This window comes from Mesocricetus auratus, unplaced genomic scaffold (assembly GCF_017639785.1).
Source record: "Mesocricetus auratus isolate SY011 unplaced genomic scaffold, BCM_Maur_2.0 Super-Scaffold_6730, whole genome shotgun sequence".
Taxonomy (NCBI): domain Eukaryota; kingdom Metazoa; phylum Chordata; class Mammalia; order Rodentia; family Cricetidae; genus Mesocricetus; species Mesocricetus auratus.
Genome location: NW_024429184.1, coordinates 41,950,703 through 41,961,654, shown reverse-complemented (window position 1 = coordinate 41,961,654; position 10,952 = coordinate 41,950,703). Strand labels below are relative to the sequence as shown.

Here is a 10,952-nt window from a genome sequence, read left to right as displayed (position 1 = left end):
TCACCCCGTAAAGAGACTTTTGTGGATGTCGTCTTTAGCACACACAGTGGTAAGGCAGTCCTAAACCTAACCTCACCGAACAGATGCACAAACTGAGTCTCACGAAAGGGAGATGGATTCTATCGCTGGGGATGACTTGAACGGTTCTTCTGACTCCCAACTCCAGCGTCCCTTCTACTTTCACTGGCTGAATTTGTTGATTCATGACCCTGGAATGAGTCAGGGCCCTGACTCCCAACTCCAGCGTTCCTTCCACTTTCACTGGCTGCATTTGTTTTTTTTTTGTTTTTGTTTTTTTGGTTTTTTTTTTTTTTTGGTTTTTCGAGACAGGGTTTCTCTGTGGCTTTGGAGGCTGTCCTGGAACTCGCTTGGTACTCCAGGCTGGTCTCGAACTCACAGAGATCCGCCTGCCTCTGCCTCCCGAGTGCTGGGATTAAAGGCATGCGCCACCAAAGCCCGGCCCCACTGACTGCATTTGTTGATTCATGACCCTGGAATGAGTCAGGGCCCAGGAAGGAAGGAATGCTGATTTCAAAGTCCTTCAGAGAACACGAGCACACACCTACTCTAAAAGGTAAGAATTCCTTCATCAAACTTCCTTTTGGCCTAAGCCCTGGGACTTCAAGGGCATCGAGAAAATAATGGAAAACGCCATCCGCCTTAATACCCCTAATGAATGAAGCAATGCACATCTGAGATTCTCCACCACGCCTCACCAACAGGCGGGGGAGCTGAGTTTCCCACTGGGGTGAGTCGCTCCCGCGGTCTAGCCTGAGCAGTCGGGTGAGCAGAGGCCTGGGGAGGCCAGTGTAGCGCATCACACGGGCCCCGCAGAGGCGCGAGGCATTCGAGGAAGCCCGCCCGCGGGGGAGCAACCAGCTCCCGGGGCGACGCGCGCGGAGACGCTCGAGCCCGCCCAGGGGAGCCCCAGGCCAAGCCAACCAGAGCTGTCCGTCTCGCGGCGGCGCGCGCAGGCCCACCTGCGCCAGCAACGGGGCGTGGCCACGGGGGCGCGCACACGTGCGGAGAACCAATGGGCAGGCCGTGCCACATAGAAGGGCTGGGCTGACCCCGTGACGTCACACAACTGGCGGGGAGCGCGCCCTCTTCCGCCCCCGCCCCTCCGGCCGGAGCCTCGCTAGCCGGAGTCCCGCCCAATCGCCGTCGCGCAGCCAATCGGAAGGCGGAAAGCGCACGAGCGGACGCGGGGGCGGGGCCGGGTGGCGGCAGGGCGAGGCAGGGGCGCGGAGTGGGCCGGCCTGGACCGAGCTGCCGCGCTCCCGGGAGCTGCGCGGTGCTGAGGGAAGGAAGCGCACTGAGGGGTGCGGCCGCCACCCGAGGCAGACAGCAGCGGGTGCTCTCCTGTGCCCGGTTCGTATCCTCGTCCGTCGCTGCCGAGTCGGGAGGGGGCGTCAGGGCGGGGAAGCGGCGGGCGCGCGTGGGCAGCGGCCGCGGGTGGAGGGCCGGCCGGCTGCGCGCGGGGCCTCGGTCGGGACGAGCTGCCGCGGGCCCCGGGCGGTACCCGGCTGTCAGCGCGTGGGACGTCCGCTGCGGCCCGGGCGTGTCTGCCCCCGGCTGGCCGCTGACACGCTCGGCCCCGCGTGGCCGCGCCGGCTGCCCGCGGCCGGCGGTGCCTCGAGGTCTGCGGAAGCGGGCGCCGCGTGGGGCCGGGCGGGCCTGAAGATGCTGCGCGCCCGTGGGCTCAGCGCGCCGGCTGCATGGAGCGGCCGCGCCGCGCCGGTCCGCGCTCCTGCAGTCCCTCGCCTGGGGCCGGGATGCCGCCTCGTCGGCAGGGTGGGTTTGTTTGGTTTCTTCTTCTCCCCTCCCCTTTCTCCCCCCTCCGTTCTCTCCTCCTTCCCAGCCCATTCACTGGGCTGCTGCGAGACCTCGCCCCTCCTCCGCTCCCGCCTCCCCGCCACCTCCTCCTCTAATGAGCATCTCTGCCTTGCTTTCAATGGGCCGCTGCTGCTGTCGCTGCTGCTGTCCGCGCGGTTTGTGGATGTTGTCGGCTCCGTGTTGTGATGACAGGAGAATGTGTGTGTGTCCCGGGCCCAGACGAATTGGTAGGTATTCACGTAACTACCTGTGTTGGGTACCCAGGAAGGATGGTGACTGCTTTTGTGTATGAATGAATGGCTCTAGGGGTTCTCATGGAATGAAGGGGTGCCATAGGAAAAGGCAGACAAAGGCGCTCTGGACCACAAGAATTTCTTTGACATCTTAGTAAGTGCTATTTTCGGGTAGGGACATACGAAACTGATCAAACAAGTGCTGGTTTGGTGCCTGTGTCTAAGGATAGGGTTCTTCATTCTTGTAGATACTGAGATGTGAAATGGGTAGGCATTTCCAGAAAATGCTGAAAAATCACAAGTCGTTATGCAGGGTGTTTAATGCAATTAGATTACATAAACGAAGGTTCTGATACATGTAATGACTAGTGTAGTATTTATTTTTATGCATCAGGAGCTTTTCAAGGCCGAGAAGCTCTGGAGTTCCAGAGTAGGTGCATCGATAGCATTTTTTAATTGATTTGGCCAGTGGGTTTGTTGATGAAGGTGGAATAATTTCTTGGCGCAGGCTTTGCCGAGCACATCAGAAAGAATGGACGGGGAGCTCTTTCTGTTTCTGGTTACAGCGCATCTTTTTATTAGTCATTGCCAGTGTCAGCCATATCTGCCTAGGACTGAGATACTGCATACAGTGTTGCCAAGTCTTGACCATGATCGTGTATGAACTTAAAAAGAAAAACATGACTGTAAGATCATTCCGGTTTACCAACAGCTATTGATATTTTTATTGGCTAATGAGGAAGCTTCTGTTTTGCTAATTTAGCAAGTTTATCAGGATTTCACAGAGGTTTTCTGTGGAATCGCAGGCAGCTTAGAAAGATATTAAGAATTTTTCATCACACATCAATGGTTTATCAAAGCATTTAATAGGGTATTGACTTGTACCGTTTCTGATTTGATGAAAATACTATGTAATTAGTACTGACCTGATAGAATACTTATTAATTACAGGACAGACTTTCATGAATTCAACTTCTCTAAGAATTTGCCTTTTGAAAACATGTTAGGAGCTGAGGAATGCAATCCATATGCTAAGCAGTGTATAACTGAAAAGATACAGTTGAAAATAAATCATTCACTCTGCTGTTTTGACTTTTAATGTCAAATACTTTTGCTGTGAAAAAATGTGAAGTGCTTGAATTCAGAGCACCTGCTGCATGAATTGTGAGCTTTTTGCCACCAGATTCCATTCATTTCTAATTGACTTTAAAAGCAGAAAAACTATCAAAACACAGGAAAGGGAAGGTTTCCTAGACACATTACACCTTTAGTAGATGTTTCCTAAACTGTTAAGCCTTTGCCTCCCCCTTAAGTTTTAAAGTAATACAAACTTACAGATTCTGAAGAAAATTTACTTTCATTAAAATTGAACCTATATTTTCATTTTTAATGATAGTTTTTGCATACATGCACGAGTAAAGGTATGGTTTAAATCTGCATGCCACTGTGGTGTGGCAACACATTGCATACACTCTGATTCAGTCCTGTACCCTTAACCTTTGGATGACTTTCAGGTGTCCGTTTTGAACAGTTGTTATTTAGGTGCTTAGTCCTGGTAAATTCTTGTTGTTAGAGATTTCTTTTCCTCATTTCAGAAGGCTTACTTATGGAACTTAACTCCAGAAATCCTAGTCCTCTCTATTGTGTACTTTTATCTTTGTTTTTCTAAACAAGTCTCTACTTGGTAGTCAGTACTTCAGTATTTACTAAAGGCGCTACTCCATTAGCTGGTGTGTTTGGTGTGCTCTACAAAAGCAGACACAAGTCTGGATTTTCAGTGCTTGGCTTTCTCTCTTCCCTCATTTTCACTTTTTACTTAATACCCACCAAAAAGTACATGAAAATTACTTAACACTTTGATCCTTAAATTTTTTTCTTAGTAGATTCAGTTTTTGGAAAAAAAAAACAGTTGACAGTAAGATTTGCTTCATTTTTTAATTTTTATTTATTTAAAGCAGTTCTAAAGTCTGTTTCTTGTAGTTTAAGTAAATACTTGAGACAGTATCTTAGGAATTAGAGAAAATATGTCACTGAAGATTTTTTCTTCTATGCATTATTTGAAATAGTGATATATGCTCACTTTTCCAGATAAATGCCTATTGTAAAATAATGTCTTCAGGATACTCATAATCCCATAATGCTATAATTCAAACCTTGGGCGTAATTTATGGTTCTTTGATGCTTTCCTATGACAAGTAGATACCTGTTTTTTAACTGAAAGAGAAAATATTCCCCAAGAAGTAATTAGGAATCTCTAGTAGATGAAGTAATACTTCTATAGCTTGCTTTTACGATCGCTAATCGAGGAACAGTGGTAGCCGGTTAATTAAATTCTGAAATGCGATCACTTTGTTACCAAAACCATATTTATAACTGAGAATTCTTGTTTTTTTTAAATCACAAATAGCATAGTAAAATTTATCAAATAAATCCTGCATTTGATTTCAAAGCTTCAGTACGGTAAACATAGAAGCATGAATCCTAAAGAGGCTTTAGGGTACCTGCTTCCTTGTATTCACTTAAAATGTAGTGGGGAGAGTCCTAAAGAGATGAGCTGCCATTTCCAGGATCAGTTGGTGAAGAGCAGGCAGCTGGCACAATGGCATACAGAAGGAAACTTTACAAGACCAGCCATTGAATTTCTGTTGTAGTTTTATTGTGTAAAAATGCTTTATATACATTAAAATGGACATTGTATTAGTATAGAGGTATGTGTATATATCATTTACCAGTAATGTATAAACATTCATTTGTTAAGGATATATTAACACTTTTAGTGATGATAGCCATGTGTAGTCAAATGCCAACAAATTGACCCCAGGCCAAGGAGCAGATCTTCATAAATGGGAGAAGTCACTGTGAATGGGAGATCTAAGGCCCCTTTTAAAAAGCATAGAGAGAGAAGGGTGATTGGGCAGGTAGACTGCTGCGGCACAATGTTACATAATATCCTTCTCAGCTTTCTCCAGCCAGATATATGTGTATGCTGAGCAGTTTGTACTGCGCACAGGCAAAGGAAAGAGAAAAGAGAAATTCAGGTATAGTTCAGTCCTAGCTTCATGAATGGCTGAGAATTGCAATTACCATAAAACACTTTGTAGAAATTAACCTAGCATATGTAAATTCCCTAAGTATTTTCTATAGAGCAAAGCTTGTCAAATCATCCAGAGTGTAACTTTCATGTGTGTGTATCTGTCTTAATTGCTCTCTAGGAATCCCAGTCAGAACGTCCAGCCTTCCACTGTTCTCTGATGCCATGCCAGCACCAACTCAACTGTTTTTCCCTCTCATCCGTAACTGTGAACTGAGCAGAATCTATGGCACTGCATGTTACTGCCATCACAAGCATCTCTGCTGCTCACCACCGTACATTGCTCAGAATCGCCTGAGATACACACCCCATCCAGCATATGCTACCTTTTGTAGGCCAAGGGAGAACTGGTGGCAGTATACTCAAGGAAGGAGATATGCCTCTACACCTCAGAAATTTTACCTCACACCTCCGCAAGTCAACAGCATCCTTAAAGCTAACGAATACAGTTTCAAAGTACCAGAGTTTGATGGCAAAAATGTCAGTTCCATTCTTGGATTTGACAGCAATCAGCTGCCTGCAAATGCACCCATTGAGGACCGGCGAAGTGCAGCAACCTGCTTGCAGACCAGAGGGATGCTCTTGGGGGTTTTTGATGGTCATGCAGGCTGTGCTTGTTCCCAGGCAGTCAGTGAAAGACTGTTCTATTACATCGCTGTTTCCTTGTTACCCCATGAGACTTTGCTAGAGATTGAAAATGCAGTAGAGAGTGGTCGGGCCCTGCTGCCTATCCTTCAGTGGCATAAGCACCCCAATGATTACTTCAGTAAGGAGGCATCTAAATTGTATTTCAACAGCTTGAGGACTTACTGGCAAGAGCTTATAGATCTCAATACTGGAGAATCAGCTGATATTGATGTTAAGGAGGCTCTAATTAATGCTTTCAAGAGACTTGATAATGACATTTCATTGGAGGCTCAAGTCGGTGATCCTAATTCTTTTCTCAATTACCTGGTGCTTCGGGTGGCATTTTCTGGGGCTACTGCCTGTGTGGCCCATGTAGATGGTGTTGACCTCCATGTGGCTAACACTGGCGACAGTAGAGCCATGCTTGGTGTACAAGAGGAAGATGGCTCTTGGTCAGCAGTCACACTTTCTAATGACCACAATGCTCAGAATGAAAGAGAACTAGAACGTCTGAAACTGGAACATCCAAAGAATGAGGCCAAGAGTGTGGTGAAGCAGGATCGGCTGCTGGGCTTGCTGATGCCTTTTAGGGCTTTTGGAGATGTAAAGTTCAAATGGAGCATTGACCTTCAAAAGAGAGTGATAGAGTCTGGCCCAGATCAGTTGAATGACAATGAATATACCAAGTTTATCCCTCCCAACTATCATACACCTCCTTATCTCACTGCTGAGCCAGAGGTAACTTATCACCGATTAAGGCCACAGGATAAATTCCTAGTGTTGGCAACCGATGGGTTGTGGGAGACCATGCATAGACAGGATGTGGTTAGGATTGTGGGTGAGTACTTAACTGGTATGCATCAACAACAGCCAATAGCTGTTGGTGGGTACAAGGTGACTCTGGGACAGATGCATGGCCTTTTAACGGAAAGGAGAGCGAAGATGTCATCAGTCTTTGAGGATCAGAATGCAGCAACCCATCTCATTCGCCATGCTGTAGGCAACAATGAGTTTGGAGCTGTCGATCATGAGCGCCTCTCTAAAATGCTTAGTCTTCCTGAAGAACTTGCTCGCATGTATAGGGATGACATTACAATCATTGTAGTTCAGTTCAATTCTCATGTTGTAGGAGCATATCAAAACCAGGAACAGTGAGTGATGTTACCTTGGCAGATCTCCAGTTCAAAGGGCAGATTGAATTTTGTAAGAAACTAATCCAATAAATATTCCAGTGGGTCATCCTAAACACTTCACATCTGATGCACTTGCTACTTCAGTATTCCAGATCTACTGCAACAGATAGTGTCATGAGTGTCTGTTCTGCCCTGTTGGTCCTCATGGTACCTACACTTGAGACAGCTTGGTTCCTTATTGCAGGTGTCTTGTAACAGTGACTTAGCTAAGAATGTGAAGATTGGCAGTTAAGGTCTTGAATAGGTCAAAAGCAAGGATCTTTCTGAGAGTGTTAGGAAAGGCAAAAAAAAAAAAATCCCATCTTCATAGGCCTTTCACCATAAGGACATGAGAATATTTACTACATGATGTAAAAAATATAGACCATATATTCACAAACATTTATTTTAGCCTGAAGTATTTTTCAGATCCACTACTTTAAGCCATAAATGACCATGAACCAAGACATCTGGTTTCAAGTTTTTGTGATTGTGAGATAAAATATTCTTCCCAGATAGAAAGAATTCTACACTGCCCTTCCTTCCTCACCTATGGTTTCCTCAGTGTAGCTGAGTTTTGTTTTGCTACACCTAAAAGACAATAAAAGTTCTTAGTTTTATTTATCCTTCCAGTGAATGTTAAATAAAGGGAAATGTGTTTTTTCAGTTTGTATTCATGAAACGATTTATTTAGTTTGAAATAAAGATACCCAGAATGAAAAGAGACTGCTTTGTTTAATTCTTGTCATCTATAGCTACCAGCATGTCACTGTTCTGTAGTCCCCAAAGTCATGACAAACTGTGTATGGTGGGTAAACAAACTGCTGCTGAGAAACCCTACATCTTTATTTGTGATAGGAGTTTTCATGAATTTTGTAATTTTAAGAATAATGTATAATAAGTTTAAATATCAAAGTAATAAGATTTTAATGTATTATGACAGTTTGAGGAAATTTTTTGTTTGTCCCCACTTAGGTCAATTAAGATAATTTGGATTAAAATTATTAAATGCTTTAAATACACTGTAGCTTGTAATATATGTGTTAAGATATATACATGAGAAATGTTTAAATAGTAATCTCTGCATGACTAATACAGAACACTTAGCATCAAGTATTTGCAGCAATCTCCATAATTATATGCTGTCCTTTCTAATACTATATCAAAGTAAATAAAAATACATTCAAGTAGGCTTTTTAGGAGTTTATTTGATATGCATCAAATGAAACTTTTGTTCCTGCATTTAATGGTGATCTATGTACCCCTGTGCATATATTTTCATCACTTTCTATTAAAAATAGCTAAAACTTTGTTTCAAATTCACATAGATTTTTTTCATGATTAGTCCCTATTGTGTAATTAGTTGGGAATGTAGGAGTCTTTTAAGAATGCTGTAGGATCTGAAGTACGTGGTCAAGGACTCGGAATTGTGATTCTTAAATCAATATATAGCAGTACTGGCTGCAAAATTAGGTTCAAATGAAAGTAGACTCAGGAAGATTACAGTTTAGAACATCTTAGGATTTGTTTTCTGAAGTACTTTTTGGTTTTGCTTTTTAAAGTCAACTTTTTAAATACCACTTTTTATTTTTGAGGGGAGAAGACTATTACATACTCTAAATGGTTTCAGAGACTTCATTTTAGGATGAAAAATGTATGAAACCCTAGCTTTTATTTTATTTCAAAAATTATTTTTCATTTTACATGCTAACCCCAGTTTCCCCTGCCTCCCTCCTTTCCTACTCCCCATGTAGTCCTCATAGGGGACAAGGCCTTCCATGGGAAGGCAACAAAGGCTGGCATACCAAGTTGAGTCAGGATCAAGCCCCTCCACCTTGTAAGTAGGCAAAGCAAGGTATCCCACCATAGGGAATGAACTCCAAAAAGCCCATTCATGCCCCTGGTGTGTCCCTGGGTCAGGTCCTGGTGCCTCTACCTGGGCCTCCTCACCAGGTCAAGTCACATAACTCATATTCAGAGGACCTAGTTCTGCCTCATGCAGGTTCCCCAGCTGTCAGTCCACAGTCCATGAGCTCCCCCTATCTTGGGTCAGCTGACTCTGGTTTTCCTATCATGGTCTTGACCCCCTTTGTTCATAAGATCTGTCCTCCCTCTCTTCAGCTGAACTCCAGGAGCTCAGCCCAGTGCTTGGCTGTGGATCATTGCATCTGCTTCCATCAGTTACTGGATGTAAGTTCTATGATGACAAGGCAGTCACTAATCCGATTAAAGGAGAAGGCTCAGTCAGACACCCTCTTCATTATTGCAGAGTCTTAGCTGGGGCCATCCTCGTAGACTGCTGAGAATTTCTCTAGCACCAGGTTTCTCCCTAACTCCATAATAGCTCCCTCTATCAAGAGCTTTCATTGCTCTGTCACTTCCCCAACTAGATTTTGATCCCTCATGTTCCCGTTCCTTCCCTTCTACTCCCATCCCAGTTTACCCAGGAGATCATAACTATTTTCCTTTCCTAGGGCCCTCCACGTATGCCCCTCTCAGGGTTCCTTTTTTTTTTTAAACCTAGCTTCTCTGGGTTTGTGGGTTGTAGCCTGGTTATTCTTTGCTTTACATATAATACCCACTTATGAGTGACTGCTTACCGTGTTTGTCTTTCTGGATCTGTGAAACCCCATTTTTAGTACTGTTTGGAATTGCTTTTTAATGCCACCACTTGTGAGGTCTATGTTACATGCTGACAAATGTCTCATATAACACAGCAAATGTAAATATTGCTTTCTGTGCTCATGAAAAGACAGCAGGCCTTATTACCCAAGAAATTTTGTCTACAATCTGGAAGCCAACCTACTTGTATAGAAATGAAAATGCAATGTGTAAATGAAAATAACTGGGTATTCAAAAGTCTTTAGATGCTGTTATTTAAAAGCAGTTGTGATTTTATTGTTACTTGTCATTGTGACATGATATCTAGAAGTAAAGTCAGTTTGTAAATTTTCATGGATTTTAGTCTTTCAATTTTGTTTTATTTAAATTTTCTTACCTGTATTCAATTTCTGTATTTATATTTAGTAAATGCTTCATGTTCCATGTACTATACCTTGAACTAGTTAAAAGGAATGGTAGTATGACACTTGGTTTGAGTGCTGTCTATGGTTAGAGAATGTCCACAGTGAATTAAAGCTTTACGTCTGCTTTCTGAGAGGCCTGTGTGGGTTTTTAATAACCGTAGCATTCACTGTATGCCTCCTATGGGTAGTAGGTTTTGCATTCAATATAAGGGCCAATAAGTAGCATTTTAATTATGTAAGTCCAGTTATAATTTATATTCAATAAAATTAAAAGGCTTTACATTTGTAATGTAAGGTTTGGGTGTTAATATCCACTAAATGAGAACTTTCTCATTATACTAGAAAGTAGGTTTTTTTTTGTTTTTTTTGTTTTGTTTTGTTTTTTTACGAGACAGGGTTTCTCTGTATTGTTTTGGAGGCTGTCGGTCCAGCCCAGCCTCGAACTCACAGAGATCCGCCTGCCTCTGCCTCCCGAGTGCTGGGATTAAAGGCGTGCGCCACCACCACCTGGCTTAGAAAGTAGTTTTGTGTACCATTCTAGTTAACCCTTCCACACATTACACTTCTACTCTGTACAAACAGAATAATGCTCTCTTTTTAAAACCTCACGTAAATGAAGTTGTGTACTCTTTAGTGTAGCTATTTTTAAAGATCATTTTATGTTGAATGTTTCATGGGCTGTTCCTTACTTGATGAGTAGCCATCCAGTCTAAGGAAAGACTGCCTAGTTGTTGAAGTAGTGTTTTAACTTTGTCTATATCTGTTAACATTTTTAGTCTACACCAAGTCTTCTAAGTTGATTTTTAGATGGATGGTTTCTTAGGAATACTATTTGGTTAAGGCTCAGCTTCACCTTTACAAATGCAAGTATAGGTGAGTTTTATAGACCTTGAAAGCCTTATCAGGGAAGAGCCTGTTTCAATGCCCTAGCCCTGAAAAATGATGCATGGTAAAATGTTTGAAGGGT

General features: G+C 43.5%; 1 protein-coding gene across 7 annotated transcripts; it reads left to right on the top strand.

Moving 5' to 3' along the window:
* Nucleotides 1–463: 463 nt before the first annotated feature.
* On the top strand, nucleotides 464–10,116 carry Pdp1 (pyruvate dehydrogenase phosphatase catalytic subunit 1). 7 transcript variants are annotated; one of them, XM_040741051.1, is made up of 3 exons: nucleotides 556–574; nucleotides 2,029–2,063; nucleotides 5,282–10,116. In XM_040741051.1, the coding sequence occupies exons 2-3, from the start codon at nucleotides 2,033–2,035 to the stop codon at nucleotides 6,940–6,942; spliced, it is 1,692 nt and encodes a 563-aa protein (XP_040596985.1). In that variant the 5' UTR covers nucleotides 556–574; nucleotides 2,029–2,032; the 3' UTR covers nucleotides 6,943–10,116. The 7 variants fall into 7 exon arrangements, with proteins under 7 accessions (XP_040596974.1, XP_040596985.1, XP_040596977.1 ...); XM_040741043.1 differs by lacking the exon at nucleotides 556–574 and adding an exon at nucleotides 1,214–1,371; XM_013126897.3 differs by lacking the exon at nucleotides 556–574 and adding an exon at nucleotides 1,776–1,794.
* Nucleotides 10,117–10,952: the final 836 nt, after the last annotated feature.